General features: G+C 36.2%; 1 protein-coding gene across 1 annotated transcript in view; it reads left to right on the plus strand.

The window, feature by feature from the left end:
• LOC106059791 (hyccin-like) overlaps positions 1-19,332 on the plus strand; it is a 110,943-nt gene that overhangs the window by 11,009 nt on the left and 80,602 nt on the right. The window contains exons 3-5 of the mRNA XM_013217474.2: positions 703-778; positions 2,193-2,300; positions 17,507-17,641. Of these exons, the coding sequence (XP_013072928.2) occupies positions 737-778; positions 2,193-2,300; positions 17,507-17,641 (285 nt within the window). The 5' untranslated portion in view covers positions 703-736. The remainder of the gene's footprint in view (positions 1-702; positions 779-2,192; positions 2,301-17,506; positions 17,642-19,332) is intronic.

Below are 19,332 nucleotides of genomic sequence, written 5' to 3' on the forward strand. Positions count from 1 at the left end.
TTCTAGCTAGGGCTAGACCTTTATCATCTATTATTACAAGATTTACTAGTATTCACTAACTCTATGACTAGATCTAGATGTAGGACTAGATCTAGATGTAGAACCAAGTCGGTAATTCTGCCATTGGGCAGACTGGGCTCTATAGCTTTGGTTGACTGCCAGTCTAGGAGACGGAAACTGCAATATAACACCTACGGCTGTCTGTGGTTCACCGCCGTCTCAGACTTCTGTGCTACTGTGAACTGCATTTGGCTTAAAGAGTGGTATTTGTCTGCGCGAGCCAATTATCACTTTAAAAATACTCACTCTGCGCAGGCTGGAGGCAATGCAGTAATTAGCCCACAAATGACTAGTCCCAAACGAGTCCATAAAAGGATACCTCTCAAAGTCGCCTGCTGGAATGTCCGCACTATTATTTTTCAAAATATGTAGGTCACAGCTGGGACTGCGCAGCCACGGGAAATACTGCATTCCTCACTAATCTTCGTACTCGAAGACTAGCCTTATTATACAGTTCAAAACTTATTTAGATTAGTTTGACTTCTTAATTCTTATTTTTATATCTGTTGTTTTCTCACATTTCCCTGAACCTTTATTACCTTTGTTTAAAGTGCTAGATATATGATATTATTGCTATTATTAATTTAACTGATGTTTAAACAAGCTTGTTGTAGTCAATAAGAATACTTTGCATGTTTTCAGGAACCCTGATGAGGTGAATGAAGGTGGTGTCAAAATGTTGACAAGGCCAATCAAAGATTGGCTCTCAGAATATAAGGTAAATTATTTACAAAGTTACTAAGGAATTACATTCTATTTGTTCTTGCTTAGCATTGCTTGAACGCCCTTGAAACTAAATTATTTAGATCATGTGTGATAGAAACTGCTATACATGACCAATCTAATTAACTCATGGCCTGATTTTGTAAAGAACAACTAATGTAACTCATAACTGGCCTTGAAGTGACCTAGGCCATTTTCACCAAAAAGGGTTGTATGAAAATCTTTGATTGCCTTATTTCCTGTAATTTTCTTTTTCAATATTTTAATATGCTAGATCTTGCTGCTATACCCAAACATGGGAAAGGCTTCAGGAGTCTGAGGGAAAATCCAGAGCCAGTGAACCTGAGACTACTTGCACAACAAAATGAACATATATATAACATGGCTAAAACACTTAGCGCCAAAATGACCAGGCGACCACTGTAGTGCACTAAATATGAACTTTTTATAGTGGTTTTACATATAAAAAAAAATTGCTCAGAAATGATTTGAAATATAAAAAAAATTCACCACGGAAATTGTGAAATAATTATGTAAAACAGTCAATTGTAAAAGAAATTTTCTTTTGGGATAATAAACCTTATTATTGTTCTTTAAATGAAACAAAATTGTCTTGACATTTCTGGCTAGATCCATTATCTAATTTTCTTGATTTCATCTCTCTCTAAATTCTTGGTGTCTATAGAGAGAATGCATTCTAATGTTAAAATTTAATGTAATAAGTCTTTAAACAAACAGTATATCAAAAGGTCAAAAAACAGAGTATGCTTGGCTGTTATAGAAATTTTGAAATTCCTTGAAATGGACTAACTACACTAAAATGTCTGTACGTCTGAAACTATTTAGCCATTTTTTGCAAATGGTTTTCATCTTTGAAATAAACATTCAAACTGCTTCAAGAGTAATTCAACAACTCGGAGCATCACAAATAGGAAAAGCAAGTGGTTTATTAAATAAACTGAATGACTTGAATATAGACTTAACATTTCATTCGTTAATAATCTTGTTTCTAGATTTGTATTCTGATTCAGTTTGTGTTATAACAATTTAATATTCAGTATACAGTTTATTAATGTGTATTTTGCGTTTAATATTTCTTATGCACTCCTAGACAATAAACAAAAAATACATTTGACATTTAATATTCCTGATGCTTTGCACCCTTCTAGACCATAAAACAAATATAATGCTTTTGGCTTAAACTATTCAATGAGCTGAACTTACTAACATATTAAAGCATCAATCCCCATCAGTTGCTTATTTTGTCCTATTCAAGGCTTATTCTATCATTTCTTCAATGCTATCACCATTCTTTCTTTCTTGTGCAATTATAATAACAGTGAAAATTTTTTTTATTGTGCAGCTTTAAGAGCTTCCATTATTGCAGCATATGAATTTTGTCTTCTCAGGGTCTTTCTAACAATGAGGTCCTGAGCTTTGCTTGTGGCCTGTCAGTGAATGAAGAGTTGATATCGGACTTGTTCACTTTGTTTGAGACACCTCCATTCTATGTGCAGGTTAGTGAAAAAAATCAGTTCGAGGAGCAAGGTGCTTGCTAATGGCTTATAAAGACTACTACAACTTACACCACAACTACTAATTATAAATTGATTATAAATTGATTGGTCTGTCAACAAACATAATGTTAGGCTCAAGGCACTATAAGAACATAAAAATTATACAAACAAGAATTAAGATATCAAACTAATCTAAATAAGTTGTAAAAATGTTCGTAAAATGTTTTACATGTTTCAAATGTTGCTTCAGAGCTGAAGGTAATTTAATTCCTAGTCCAGACCTCCTGCAGGATGACGGGGGAAAGGGAATGAACCCGGGACCATCGAGACAGCCTAAAGACAATCCAGCACGCATACCCCACAACCAGGCAGTCACCTTGGTCTTGATAAAAAAAAATATGGTTTTAGATTATTTTTGTTTGCTTAAGTCTTTTCACTTTAAATTGTGAACATGAAACTGTTTAAAATTGAATAATGCGGTATGTCCTATAACATTCTATGATTCTTAGATAAGGTCTTGCAGAATGGAATAATAAAAATTCTGAAATTATGTTTTCTATAGAAATATCCACATCATAATGTACTTATTAGTGTGATATTTCTGTTTATTTATTGCTTGGTATTTCTTTAGAATTAATTATGGTTCAAGCACAATCATCTTGATGTAGATTATATAAACAACTTGATAATAAACTGACGAAACATCTGCGTTCTCTTCAAACTTCTTTATTAAACTTCTTCCAAACAAAACATATCCTTAGACTTTCAATTCGATGCTGACTTGACTTTAACCTCTTGATTAAATAAAATTTTTTTACTAACATATAACTTATAATTTAAACAACTTAAATATACAACAACTTCAACTAGATTAACTTCAACTAATGGACCCGCAATATGTTTTAACTCATTATAACACAAGACCGTTACAATGCGAGGACCTCAAAAAAATACTTTCCCCTAATTTATACTTTTCTAAACCGTACTTTCCAGAATCATAGAAACTTCTATTCTAAATATTGTATTACCTGTGACCTTCTAGAAATTGACGTATGCTATTTTTTTCCCTTTGCCTCTTTCCCTGATTGGATGATTATAATTAACATGACTTCTATGACCTGACCCCGGCTTCTAGAAACAGATAGAATTAGGTTAACAGTATATCAAGCAAGGCAATTAAAATTTGTTTTAAATTAAAAGTTGGAATCTGGATAATATTAAAGAAAACAATTCTGATTCATTCCTGTTAACAAAAACAAAATTAAATAGTATAAAACATTTTAGCTTTAAAGTTTATAGTCATGTGGTATGCATTTCAAGTCAGTTTTAATTCTGTGGTGCTTTAGGAATGAAATAAAAAAGTAGAGTCAGTAGACGATTGACAGAAAGAAAGAATGAGTAGCAAGGAAATGTCTAGAAAATGGGATGAAATAAAAGTCGATAAGATCTATGCGCTATGGGTGGGTGGGGTGGTTCAGCCTTATTTTTTTGTCCTTCCTTCACTCAACTGGTTGGCTGCAGTTCTGACAAAGAAAACTAATTGCTACTACACACTTGTATTGACCTACTTAGTAACATCTTAGTCCTGTCAGTGTGTATGTGTGCTATAAGGTAAAATAAAGTGGCCTGACAATATAGTTCAGCTATTGTCAAGGGGGATAACTCTTCATCTTACTGTTCAATATTTCATTGATTTCCAGAATCTTTATGTTCTCTCCCTTGTCTTACCCTAGGATGCATTTACCAAACCTGTTATAATAGGAAATATTTCCCCATCACTGGTAATTGCTAGACTAGGGACACGAATGCTAGGCACAGCATAAAGTTGTAATTTAAATTTGATTTTTCAAGTGCTTTTATTTTTTTCTGTTTAGGAGCATTCTTTTCTTTTTTGTTTTGTTTTCTGTTTTATTCTTGCTCTATTGATGCAGTCCCTTGTTTTCACAGCCTCTGTGTTCACATTATAAGCTATATAATGAATCCTTTGTTTAGTGCTAACCCTGCGCTAATTTCAAAAAATGACAATGCTAATATATTTATTAAATCTTAACTTACAAACTTGGGGGCTCGGTGGCTGAGTAATTAAGTGCTTGGCATCTGAATCTGGGAATCTAGGTTCGAATCTGGGTGAAGACTGGGATTTTGATTTTTGGGATTTTTAGGGCGCCTCTGAGTCCAACTCCAGTGGGTATCTGACTTTAATTGGGGAAAGTAAAAGCGGTTGGTTGTTGTGCTGGTCACATGACACCTTGCTCTTTAACCGTAGGCCAAAGAAACAGATGACCTTAACATCATCTGCTGTGTAGATCATAAGGTTTGAAAGGGGAACCTTTACTTTTACTTCTTAACTTATAAACCTAGCTGAATTGGGGCCTTAGGGAATATCTCTTTTTTAGAGTCAAGAATGTGAGTTGACAATGTTTTATCAAACAGCTCAATTATTTAAATACATTAAGCAGTAGATGATTGTCAGGCTGAGTTTGTCATTCTTTGCGATCAAGAAGTATACCTTGTTAGAGTTTAAGGTAAATTTATGTTATACTTCTTTTTGTTTTTTGAGGTGTAAGGAATTACATTGCTTGCGATGCATTTCATTGACAGCGCTGGACATATTTGAACTTCCAATATGCCCAATTTATATTTTTACAAAGCTTATAATATCAACTCTCTTGGGAATAAATGGTACTTAATGAGAGATGTGGAGATATATATATATATATATATATATATATATATATATATATATATATATATATATATATATATATATATATGGATTTAATCCCCTTATTACGTTTTGACACACTTTTCCTCCCACTTCCCATTCTCGGGTCAAGTTGAAATTTTGCAGAATTATTCATTGTTGAAAACAATACGCAAATCAATCCAAATAACTAACCAATTAGTTAATCACTTAGTACTAATTAATTTGAATCTAATTAATACTAGATTTAATACAAATTAATTAATTTTTTTTTATATAGCAGAAAGGGAGATAAACCCCATGTTTTGCAGTATTTAGTGATTCCTTCCATTAGAAAATCTTTTGCTTTATTAAAAGTATACTTTTTTGTATTGCTAGTTATTATGTTAACTTCCTTCATTTGTAGAAAGACTGAGGTTAATTTTCTCAAACATATAAGGCAGGTAAAGGTAGCATTTGCTTCAGATATTTTTTTATTTGATATACTTTTCTTTCAGAGCTGAAGCTAATTTATTATATGATAATAGAAAAAAAAAGGTTTTTGTTTTTTAGAAATAGTATGTTTGGAAAGAAACTTTGACTTTTAGGCTCTGTAATATGATTAAATTGCTATATAATTCTGTTGTCTGAGATGTCCTATGATCTTGTCTTACCATCTGTTATTAGATTTTATCATGTAATCTGTACTATCTGGTATATAATTCTTTTGCAAGACAACATTATAAAGCCATTGAAACTATCTTGATCAGTTTATTTGCCTGTGGGATTCATATTTATTATTAGCTAGACCAGTTCAAAGGTGACATAGTTGTTTGTATGTCTACAGTTTTAGTTGTTCAGCTTATTGAAATATGTTGAATTAAATTTGCTTGTCTAATCAGTGATACCATATTTATATTAAGCATTGTCTAGGGTGGAGGCATGGTGGCTGAGCTGTAAAGCGCTGGTCTTTCAAACTGGGGGCCCCGTGTTTGAATCTTGGTAACGGATGGGATTTTTAAATTTGGGATTTTTGGGCGCCTCTGAATCCACCCAGCTCTAACGGGTACCTGACATCATTTGGGGAAAAGTAAAGGCAGTTGGTCGTTGTGCTGGCCACATGACACACTCGTTAACCGTAGGCCACAGAAACAGATGACCTTTACATCATCTGCCCTATAGACCACCAGATCTGAAAGGGGAACTTAACTTTTTTTATTGTCTAGGGTCCCAAGGTTAAGGATGAGTGCAGCACTTCTTATAGCAATGCAGATCAAGTTGTGACCTGCATATTTTGCTACACCTCATGATGACAAAACTGTTATAAGGCTGGGGGATCTATTTAAGTTTTATTTTCGCTGACTTAACATACTAAAAAAAAATTTTCTTTGGGTCTCAGATGTTTGTCTCATGACAATAGCACACTTTTGATGTTACAAACATCTGTAATTTCCAGCACGTTTGATTACAATATATCTTAATATATCAATGCAAAAGCCCTCATTCACTCATCACATATTTTCCCACTTGGTCGGACTAAAAAATATGAACATTGAACCTGTTACTACTTACCTTTGGTCTACGATAACTCAGATAGGAGAAGGAGAAGGAGAAAATTAGATCTGATTTAAGAAGTCACATTCAAGGATTCTCTTAACTGAGGCTTTAAGTCACATTCAACTTTGGCATTAACTGAGGCTTTAAATCACATTCAAGGATTCTCTTAACTGAGGCTTTAAGTCACATTCAACTTTGGCATTAACTGAGGCTTTAAATCACATTCAAGGATTTTCTTAACTGAGGCTTTAAGTCACATTCAACTATGGCCTTAACTGAGGCTTTAAATCACATTCATTGATTTTCTTAACTGAGGCTTTAAGTCACATTCAATGATTTTCTTAACTGAGGCTTTAAGTCACTTTCAATGATTGTCTGAGGCTGTAAGTCATATTCAACAATTGTTTTGAGGCTTTGAATCACATTCAATGATTTTCTTAACTGAGGCTTTAAGTCACATTCAATGATTATGACCTAAGTAAGGCTTTTAAGTCACATTCAACTAGTGTCTTCAAGTACTCCTTTCAGGCCAGAGTTGTCCTTAAAACTAGAATTTAGCCCCCCTCCCCAAAAAAAATGGAGGGAGGGTGAAAATCATTTTTTCATTTGTGTTTCTTGTATTATCCCAGTCTTGTAATATTCGGACCATCTTTGTACCGGGTACTTCTATTTGACAGACTCACTTTTTCTTTCTCTCTCTCCCCCAGGCTCCAATGACGAATGCGCCTTTATCAACTTTGTCTTTGATAGAGCTAATAATAGTTTCTTTTATTTCCATCTCTTGTTTACAAAGTAACAAAAGAATATTGGCAGAAGTCATTTCTCATTGTTGTGGAGACGTCACGTGACTGTCGTCGTGGTCACTAGCTCCTTGTCCCGTTCATTCAGTGGATAGTATTTTTAGTCTCGCTGAAATCTTAATCTATTGAATCAACTCATCTGGGACGTTCTTTGTACGAGTGGGTTTTTATTCCCAGTTGACAGTTTATTTTTTTGTATTCTTCCATTACATAACACGACGAATGTTGTATTGGACTCATTCAGTCATCGGCTGTGTAGCTCACTTTAATACATTGGTGAAAACAAAATCCCTTATGTCGTATAATGTTTCAATTATTTATTTTTGTTTTATTTCAGGTAAAGTGTGTTATGTTTATGCGTATGTTTATATTATATATTAATTATTGACTATGTCAGAACGAAATAAAAAAAATCCATATCTAGGGGAAAGTACCCAGCTTAGGGAGCACCAAGAGGTGTGCATTTCAAAATTTATATTTGCTATAATATTTCAACGAACGGACTTGAAAAAAAGAAAACCACAAAAAAAAAAAAACAAAAAAAAACTATGTCCTTACATGGGTTGACATAATCATTGGCGCTACGTTTCAAACATGGTAGTACTGAATTGTTGTTTGAAAAAAAAAAAAAGCTGGTAACCTAAGTTAGGATATTATCAGTGGTTCTGAGTTAAGCTTCTGTATATATAATTCTCTACGTCGTCCAGCCATGCAGGACAAGACGCACGCACGCCGACTGTAACCCTCGATAAAAAAAATCCTGGAAAAATAACTTTTTTTTTCTGCAAGTCGGACTAGAGTTACCCCACGTAAATTTTGCGTTGATAAAGAGCGCGGCTCAGAAAAAAAAGAGTGGGGGGAGAACAAGTTATCTTCTCTGTAACCACGAGCGTGTCGGCTCGTAAGTTATATTATGCTATATTCATCATCATCAGTTCCTTGACTGAAGTCATAGGGTGCTGTGACGGCTCAATAAAGAAATTCCTAATCTCTTACCGGTCAGCGACTGACCTTAGCAGAATATCAGGAAAGAGAGAAGTCCATTCTTTCTCGTTGCCCAGCCAGCTAGGATTTGAAGGCCCCCTTCTTCGTGCTTCCTCCTCTGTTCCTTGCAGAATGATCCTTGACAGTGAGTCGTGTCTTAAAATACCTTCGTTTGACTTAGCTGCATAATACACAGCGCGGAAGCACCTAACAATAGATGTAGTTTTAAAGATAGAGTTCTTCCCCTTTAGATAAGCTTTTTTTTTTTAAAGGTATGTAAAAAAATATTTTGCTTGTTTTTTTTTTCCTGACATCTGATTCCTAGAAGTTTTCTGCAGCATTTACTATCAAAAGGTTGAATCATTCTTTCAGCATCAACTATCACAACCTTATAGGAGCTCTGAAAAAAAAGGCTAGAGAAGAATACGTTTCTAAATTTACCTGGAAGCGGATGTCACTTGTCCGCAGCTGATGTCACTAGTCCGCAGCTGATATCACTTGTCCGCAGCTGATGTCACTTGTCCGCAGCGGATGTCACTTGTCCGCAACTGATGTCACGTGTCCGCAGCTGATGTCACGTGTCCGCAGCTGATGTCACTTGTCCGCAGCGGATATCACTTGTCCGCATTTCCCCACAATTTACTCATGACGATGGAGGCCTAACGTGTTTTTCTCTCTCTTTCTCCATCATTATGTTTGACCATACGTATTGAAATGATTCCACTTTTTCTGTTTGTATCATCTCCGCCAAGAACTAGTACTTCTGCTATATTTTACATAGGCGATTAGCGTTACCTCCATTCATTTAGTACATTTCCCCATTTTACTCTTAATTTTTTTTCAATGTCACTACCCTAAGGAAGGATAGATGCCCCCCCCCCCCCTTTTTTTTTTCTTAATACAGTTCATTCGATTTGAGTCATTTCGAGAAGTGGTCTTTACGCCTTGGGCCTTTGCTTTTTGGGTCAGCCAAAGACAGCATAAAAGAAGGCATATACATCTCTGCATAGTTTGGCTAGTTGTGTCCATATAGGTATTGATCTGGTCTGTTCATGTTTGAATGTTTTCACGCGTTTCATCTCGACATTCCTTAAGTGGAGAAATTGTGGAAAGAAAAATTGTGACCAATGGCGAGCTGTTTGAACACAGTGGACGTTGTTGATTTATTCCCATTTCTTACTGTTGGCATTCTAGGAAGCCAGTCTGGTTACTCTCCTTACATAGGTCTTAGTGTGTGTTTATGTGGGTGATGTATGTGTGGGTGCTTGTCTTGTTGTAAACGCCCCAGAGAGGATACTATTGATTGACAGCAATTTCCCTAAACGCCCTCTTGGCATTTGGGGCTAGGGAAAAAAAAAGAGGTTTTGTTTCAGTTTGTTGTAGAGGGTTGAAGAAAATTTTAATTGCATTGGATGAGAACGTTTAGGTCGTGCGGTTTGCGCGCTGGACTGTCGTTTCGATTTATCGATGGTCCCGGGTTCAAACCCTGCCCGCTCCCATACCCCGTCGTCCTGCGGGAGGTTTGGACTAGGAAGTAAACTATCTTCAACTCTGAAGGAACATCCGAAACATGTAAAACATTTTACAAACAAACAAACAAACAAACAAATCTCCTGGCAAGAAGTTGGTTAGGGCAAACAAGTTTCTGCAGGACAATTGAATGGAGCAATGTCAGTAACACGTGACTTCAGCAGTTGACGAGCTAAAGCTTTAATCAGTGCGGACCTGACATTTTGTGTGTGTGTGTGTGTGTGAAAGAAAAAAAATCGTTGTGCTCAGTAATTTCCTCGTTATCAAGTTTCACCATTTGTAAGCCTGCATGCACTAAGGCTCCGTGCTGAGATTTATCCCTTACAGCACGGTCTAGGTATCTGGCAGTGTTCTGTAGGGTTTACCCGTCTCCGCACAGGGCGAGATCCCAGCATGCATCAGCTCTCTATCTGTTCCAAGACTAGTTGTATCTCTGGAAGTGTGTTTCTGAGTACCCTGCAGTCGTAGAGGATGTGTTCTATTGTCTCGTCTTCCGTCTGACAGTTTCGACATCCAGGATCTCTCGGATTCTAGCGAAGTAGAAACGTTTCACCAGAAAAGACATTGGCGCTGATCGTAGACTATGGAGAGCTCCTTAGTATTTTAATCCGCCGTATCGCCACGAAAATAACAACAAACGTTTTTTTTTGTTCTCATCAAACTTTCTTTTTCTTCCGTATTCTCTTTCTGTCCACATTTTTATCTTCTCATTTTGTTTTACTCACGTGGTTTTTTACTCACCCCCCTCCATTTTAATTGCCTTTCTTTCTTTTTTTCTTTCTTTTGCTCTCTTTCTTTCTATCTTTTTCTTTCTTTTGATTTCTTTCTTTCTTTTGATTTCTTTCTTTCTTTCTTTTGCTTTCTTTCTTTCTTTCTTTTGCTTTCTTTCTTTCTTTTGCTTTCTTTCTTTCTTTCTTTCTTTTGCTTTCTTTCTTTCTTTCTTTCTTTTGCTTTCTTTCTTTCTTTCTTTTGCTTTCTTTCTTTCTTTTGCTTTCTTTCTTTTTTCTTTCTTTTGCTTTCTTTCTTTCTTTTGCTTTCTTTCTTTTTTCTTTCTTTTGATTTCTTTCTTTCTTTTGCTTTCTTTCTTTTTTCTTTCTTTTGATTTCTTTCTTTCTTTTGATTTCTTTCTTTCTTTTGATTTCTTTCTTTCTTTCTTTTGCTTTCTTTCTTTCTTTTGCTTTGTTTGTTTCTTTCTTTCTTTTGCTTTCTTTCTTTCTTTCTTTCTTTTGCTTTCTTTCTTTCTTTCTTTCTTTTGCTTTCTTTCTTTCTTTCTTTTGCTTTCTTTCTTTCTTTTGCTTTCTTTCTTTTTTCTTTCTTTTGCTTTCTTTCTTTCTTTTGCTTTCTTCTTTCTTTTGCTTTCTTTCTTTCTTTTGCTTTCTTTCTTTTTTTCTTTCTTTTGCTTTCTTTCTTTCTTTTGCTTTCCTTTGATTTCTTTCTTTCTTTTGATTTCTTTCTTTTTTTTTCATCCCCAAACGTTTCTTCCTTTTTGTTTATTGGAAATAATTAATAAACACACAATTAGCTGCATATTGAACTGGGCTATTACCAGCGTTGTTTGGGGCTTTCGGGGCCTTTGTCGCCATCCTGGCCATTTTGATTAGCCTCTTAACCTGAGAAGAGACTCTAGCAGTAATTAGCAATCGTTGTACTTTCCATAACCATAGTTGATCAGTTCATTTCATCTTCCTTCCAATGAATACGCACTCAATCGGTCTGCTTTATGTATTAGACAAATTAGATCATAAATCCTATATACTGGTAACTTAAAAAAAAATTCAATAGACTCTTTATTTGGGTTACCCCAGCACGCTTGGGTAGAAAGTGTCATAAAATTGTTCAAAAGTCTGTTCCCATCACTGATGGTAATGATAGTTTATTCGATTTTTACTGTATGGCAGTCTATTGCTTTTGCATGGCATTGTTCGTTGGACAGATGCCAGCTTTAATTAATTAAAAATACATTTGGTTTTGGTCGTTGACTTCAAACACATTTTGGCGGTCTTTTTTTTTTTTTTTTTTTGGTTGCACCTTTATGTGTATGTGTGTGCCCAGTAGCATTTTTTTTTAATCCGGAGGGCGTCGGAATGTTTATATCTGGCCCTACTTTTGACTACCAGTGTCTGTACAACAATAACCTTTTTTTTTTGTTTGTTTTGTTTGTCTTTATGTATTCTGAGTCTACACGAGAGCTTACATAGCCGTGAGTATCAGAGAGAGAGAGAGGGGGTGGGGTGGGGTGGGGAGGGGGAGAGACAGGGGAAAATCGATACCAGAATGATGTGGAGTAAATGAAATCACCAACATGCAGGCCTGTTTCCGCTTCTTCTTTTTGATTGGTTACTAGAAAACAAATCGTGTTGCTATGGTGCAGATATCGATACTTTTTATGTTTTGTTTGTTTGTTGAACAACGAAAACTCCACACAAGTTTTGAAACCTCTCCTACTCAACTCATAATTCCGAAGCTACAGGAGGATTGCAAGCACAATTAATGTAGGGTTGGTTTTCGGAAAAGGGAGGGGGTGGGGAGTAGAAGAGGGAGGGGTTTAAAAAAAAAAGGGGGGGGGGGAGAGTTTTCAGGCGATGTTTCCTGAATCAATATGTAATGATGGTGCCTGTTGTTAGCACACGCACTCACACACCGATTATCTGTCCAATTGCCTGTCTGTTTGTATGTACTCGCACTGTCTTTCACGGCTTGTTTCATATGGTATCGATCTCGGGTTTGGGACTTTGAACCCATCTCCGACCAACGGTAGGGAATAAGCAGGAAAAATATATAAATATATATTAAAAAATACAACTTGGAAAATAAGAAACGAAACAAACATAGATTTTCTATGTAAATTTTTTTTTTAAATTCCTTCTAACAGTGGTCTATGAAAGCCTATGTATGTGAGTTGTCAAGTTTGTGTGTACATAGTTATAATATATCTATACTTGGTATCAAGACACAACCTTTTCATTTATTATACTTACACCCAGTGGCAGACCACGGAGGAAAGCTATATAGAAAAGACAGTCACAGTATTAATAATAATAATAATAAAATAGTAATACTAATAAAGATAATAAAAAAAAGAAAAATTCAGTTTTGTACATAAAAGGACAGTTATGCAGATGACATTTATAAATAGAAGAAAAATTACAAAGGTATATATGAAGCATTGTACTCAAAGATTAAAAAAGATTTATAATTACATTATTATTATGTTAGAATTGAACGAGTAGTCATTCTCTGGCGCTGCCAGGGTCGAGTTTCGCTAAAGAGAAACGCAATTCATCGTAGTCCCTTTAACACTTTCCACTGAGGAATTTTCTGGTGATGTGGCAGGTCTGCAGCAGTACCGCCCTCTGACAGGCAACGAGGATGTTCCTAGGAATGACAAGGGCCTTGAAGGTGTCTGTGAGGTCAGTTGTTATTATCACCTCGGTTGATATAACAATGGGGTATATTGTTATTTTGGACAATTTCTATAGACTCTTAGTCTCCAAGCCTAGCTTCCCATATTTTCTTTGTTTTTCTATCTCAGTTTTTCTTACGTTATGAGACAATGGTACGGCGATGTCGATTATTATTATTATTATTATTATTATTATTATTATTAGCATACAGAGGAAACGATGACCAAGAAGACACATAAAAAGAAAATTTCGACAGAGCAAAGACAATTGTGTATAGACACTCATGAAGTATATTTAAATGAAATGCTTATAAAGAGAAACAAATTATAAAGAGATGAAATTTACACAAGAAAAGAGATTTATGAAGAAAAGAGATTTATAAAGAGTTGAAAATATAGAGATTAAAGAGATTTCTAAAAAGAAAACAAAAAACAAAACAAAAAGCTATACAGAGTAGATCATTATGGATAAAAGCATGGAAGGTTTCATCAAATAATTTGTTCTCATACAGCATATATAAAAAAATCACTTCTGGAAAAAAAAAATTGCTCAACATATTTTGAATCAGATCTAGCCCTGTGTCCGTAAGTCTGGATCAATGGGAAATTAGCAAGATTTCTTTTCCAAAGCTGTTGTTACTTGATCATAGTTTGTACAAGATATCTCAATGGTTTTGTTTCTTTTTCTTTCATTATCAGTGGCTAAGTTTTGAAATGTCAAAGTTGTAAATTCTAGATCTAAGTGTTTTTTGTTTTTTTTTTGTAATCGACGACTTCTAGAATTACTAAAACACATGTTTAAAATACTATTGAGTTTCTGTATTATGGGCAGAGAAAATTCGCATCTTTGTAGCTTTATCACGCCTGTTTTTCTCATTGTTTTGAATTCTTCGTCTAACTAGTAATAAAGCTGTATATGGCACCTAATAATCCAATTTTTATTTATAGAAAAAAAAATGGAATAAAAATCTAATCCCACTTCTGGCACCACTTTTATTTTGTCAATAGGTAATAATAATTATTGTTTTTATATACCACTAATTTCATGCTTATAGCATGCTCAGAACGCTTTGGACCAATCTTTTTTGTGGACCAGTGGGGGAAGGGGGTATCTGGGAGAAGGTTTTCCGTGCTGCCTTTAGGCCTCAGTAAACTCAACTCTGCTCGAGTCGGGTGTCGGTGGTATATATTTTTGTTGTACTCGTTTAATTTGTGTAAATTAAAGTAAATACCTCTTTCCTACCTTGCGATCTATAGGGCAGGTGATGTAAAGGTCTTATGTTTCTTTTGCCGACCTTTAACGAAGGTGCCATGTGGCCAGCACAACGACCAACTGTGACAGGTGGGGAAATGTGACGTGTGTTTGGCGCGTTTATTGTCTAGGGGATGATTATTTTTAAAGCTATCACACACCAACCTATCAGCATATGAATCGGGAGCAGACACGCAACGAGACAAGCAATGAAAGATAGATACAAAAGTTAAAAATAAAAGAATATTTATTTACATAAATATACATATGAGAATAAAAAGGGGGGGGGGGGTTGCATCTATCTCTAGTGAGTGCTAGATTTAATCATCACTCGTGCATTTAATAAGAGATTATGTCACTTTGTCCTCTGACTTAGCTGGTATTCCTGTTGATGTCGCAGCTGGCTGTGTCCTGGCTTGAGGTCCTGCAGCTGGAGGTGGAGCTCTAGCGGATAGAGGGACGCCGGTGATATAGTTCTTGTGGAGTCTCAATCCCCAAAATCTAATATCTGTAGTGGGCACAGTAGGGCGGGTGGCCGGCTACCGTGGGCACAAGGTTACTGCGGGCAGAGCTGATCTGCCGTGGGCAGCGTAGTTGACAGGATATGTCCAGTGAGTTGCAGAGGGTTGGCGTAGCTATGACGTCTCACACAGATCTGAATCTATAGGGACGTCGCACCTAATAGCTTGACAGGTGGGCTGTCGAATAGGCGGGCAATGCCGATAGCGCCAAGTGGTAGAGTTGAGTAGATCTCAGTAGGCAAGTGCAGTGCTGAATAGCACTAAGAACAGATGCAGGTCAATAGATCGTTGATCCAATAAATAAATAGACAGGTCAGTGAGCTAGTGCAGTGCTGAGTAGCGCTAAGCACAAAGATAGTAGGTGATTCTTGATATCAAACAAATAGGCAGACACCTGAGGGAGGCTGCGGATAAATAAAGACAAGTTAGGACATGTCTCTTATGCATCTTATCGATGCCCTCGACTGAGGTGCATTCGTCAGATTGGTAAAATTGCTTTTGAGCACAAAAGGGGAGATGATGACAAATGGGATTTGGAATAATAGATGGCTGATAGTAGCAATATAAAAATGTACATAAAAGGGAAAGTAATAATATAAAATGTACATAGAAGGGGAAATAATAATCTCAAATAAACAACACAGGTGGATAGAGAAAGAGAAGGGGGGGATGGGCGGTGGTCAGCGACCCAGACGATTTGTTTACATATGACCGTGGGTCGAGAACAATGGAGCGCGCTTGAATGGAGAGGGTGTCCGTTCAAGCGGCGCAACTCTCATTAGAGTAAAATGAGTAAAGGGGGAGATAATTCATTACAGGGGAGATAACTCATATCTCCTTTCTAAGCGCAGTATTAGTGCGATAGTAAAATTATCAAGGCTGTCAACCGAGATAAAGGAAATAAAATAAGATGTACAAATATATACATGGTTGCATCAATGATCAATTGAGCAACGTAGCATTAATAGATTAATGCAATACATAAAATATACATTAGCCATGTTCATGTTTTCTACTTACGACAGTGAGAAATACACAATGCACTAATTAAATGTAAATGAAATAATAAACTACACATGATAATATCCAGTGGAAATAGCACAAAAGTAATTAAGATGGAACTTGTGATTAAGTTCGGCTTACCACCAGGTATTCTTCTAGCAGGGAGAATAAATGATATAGTCCAGACTCGATAGCTCAGCTCGAATGAGAAAGAGAGGGTCTGACTTGATTTGATTTACCTTATATACAAAGGCCTGGAAAATGTGAGCGGAAACAGGAAATGTCCTAGGCTTAGAATTATCTTACACGTGGGTGAAGTCCGACAAGGGATGGGAATCGCACATTGGGAGGTCAATGGGCGTGTTTGTCCTCGTGGTCTCCTAGATCAAAGAGAGACATAGGAGAAAAAGGGGGGGGGAGGGGTGACTTGCATTCCACACAAGGTGGTGTCCACTGCGGCTGTCAGACATCCTGCCGATAAGATCAAAGAGAATGTGTCTATCTTTGCCCCGGTCAAGGGAAGATAAATCGAAAGACGTGGCCTAGCTATCTCCAATGTGGTCAACTAAGTCTAGGCTGGAGCGGAAAAGGTGGTGCGGGTGGAGAATTTGGGGGTAGGATGGGGAAATAATTAAAATAAAATAAATAAATAAGGAAAAATAATAATTAATGCTGTGATAAATTTGAGTGACTCTGACAGCGAGTTTTTGACTTGTCACACCAACCGCCTTTACTTTCCCCAACTAATATTAGGTACCCATGACTTATGGGCGTCCTAAAAATCCTCAAATTCAAAATCTCTGTCTTCACAGAGGTTTGAACCCGAGACCACTCCATGCGAAAGCCAAACGCTTTGCCGTTCCTATTTCTTGTGTAAGTATTCCAGGAAGATTATCAGTGTAGAGCAGGAACTAATTAATGGTGTTCATTCAACTTTGATTTATATCTACTGAAATTCATTAACATAGTACTATTTCCGCCAGAATTGTCCACATTTTGGTCTAATGTAATGAGTATCACTTTTTCTTTGATGGAACACTTCACAAATTCTAAGTATTTAGCGGAACACTTTGCTTTTTGTTAAAAAAGATTCATTCCTATGGTTGCCTACTAGATAATTATCACAGTAGTTTGTGGAACGAATATTCAGGGCTAGCAAACTTATCATTTACAGAATTCTACATTGAAATGTCAACTTCATTGTCAGTACACAATGTATGAATGTTTGGTTTTTTTTTTTTTGGTTCACTAGGGTGTTATGTGTGTAGCACGACGCTTGACTTGACTTATGCAATGGATTCGTAAGCTTAAATAAAATTCCTGATACCAATTACACGTTGCTTACCAAAACATGACTCCTTCATCTTGTCTCAGTTAGCTTAGCGATATCTATACCGAGAATCATTAATTCAAATGTTCCTATGTTCTAATCGACTTCAGTAACGCCCTTGTCTATGTGTGTCTTCTCTAACAGGAGCTGGACCCAGTGTGCCATCAACTGTACGAGTTTTACAGGTCAAAAGATGAAAAACTCAAGCGCTTCGCCCTGCAGTTCGTCCCGACCCTGATCTGGCTCTACCTTCGATGTCTAAGTCTAGGTCAGAAAAAGGTAAGACTACTAATTAAAGGACGCTTATATAAACATCGGAGCGTACTCAAGTTACTATTAATCTTCTAAGAGACTCAATACTATAAATATAGTCTACATTACTTAGCCTGTAAGTTCCTATTTCTTTCTTATTTTCTATTTGTAATAGCTATTTAAAAAAAAAAAAGCTAGATAGCTGTTTTCACTGAAGTCGTGGGTGTTCACCAGTTTCAGTGTCCTAAGAAATTAAGTTACGGACAGTATGTTAAAGAATAACAGAAGTTAGATGAGTCAGCATCGTAATTCAATTAGTCACAAACAACAGGCACAACTCAAGAGACAGGCGAGATCTATTTAAAAACAACACAACATAAAAAGCTATCTGCAGGGGTAGAGTGATAGAGATCAGAGAAAGTACTATGAGCTGGTCAGAGCATGGATATGATAGAAAGTACTATTAGCTGATCATGGCATGGATATGAGAGAAAGTACTATGAGCTGGTCAGAGCATGGATATGAGAGAAAGTACCATGAGCTGATAAGAGCATGGATATGAGAGAAAGTACCATGAGCTGGTCAGATAATAAATATGAGAGAAAGTACCATGAGCTGGTCAGAGCATGGATATGAGAGAAAGTACCATGAGCTGGTCAGAGCATGGATATGAGAGAAAGTACTATGAGCTGGTCAGAGCATGGATATGAGAGAAAGTACTATGAGCTGGTCAGAGCATGGATATGAGAGAAAGTACTATTAGCTGGTCAGAAAATAAATATGAGAGAAAGTACTATGAGCTGGTCAGAGCATGGATATGAGAGAAAGTACCATGAGCTGGTCAGAGCATGGATATGAGAGAAAGTACTATGAGCTGGTCAGAGCATAGATATTAGAGAAAGTACTATGAGCTGGTCAGAAAATAAATATGAGAGAAAGTACTATGAGCTGGTCAGAGCATAGATATAAGAGAAAGTACTATGAGCTGGTCAGAGCATAGATATGAGAGAAAGTACCATGAGCTGGTAAGAGCATGGATATGAGAGAAAGTACTATGAGCTGGTCAGAGCATGGATATGAGAGAAAGTACTATGAGCTGGTCAGAGCATGGATATGAGAGAAAGTACTATGAGCTGGTCAGAGCATGGATATGAGAGAAAGTACTATGAGCTGGTCAGAGCATGGATATGAGAGAAAGTACCATGAGCTGGTCAGAGCATGGATATGAGAGAAAGTACTATGAGCTGGTCAGAGCATGGATATGAGAGAAAGTACTATGAGCTGGTCAGAAAATAAATATGAGAGAAAGTACTATGAGCTGGTCAGAGCATGGATATAAGAGAAAGTAGGCCTACTTTGAGCTGGTCAGAGCAATTTTTATGCTTTGAAATAAAATATACGTAGAAGAAGAGAGAAAATATATAAACAGAAAGTATTTATAATAATAATAATCATAAGGCTTGTCTTCGAGTCTGAAGATATATAAAGTATAAATGGCGATAGTATAGAAAAATATTGGGAGAAGTAATGAGAAATTACATATAGAGAAACTATAGAGAAATCATTTAGAGAGAAAGTGTAGAGAAATTGTGTAGAGAGCAATTAAAGACAAAAATAGAGAGAGAGAGAGCAAATAAAGAGAAATTATATACAGAGAAAGTGTAGGAAATTAAATATAAAGTATACGAAAATTAATCTAAAGAATTATAGAGAGAAAG

Source organism: Biomphalaria glabrata, chromosome 16, assembly GCF_947242115.1.
Source record: "Biomphalaria glabrata chromosome 16, xgBioGlab47.1, whole genome shotgun sequence".
Lineage (NCBI taxonomy): Eukaryota > Metazoa > Mollusca > Gastropoda > Planorbidae > Biomphalaria > Biomphalaria glabrata.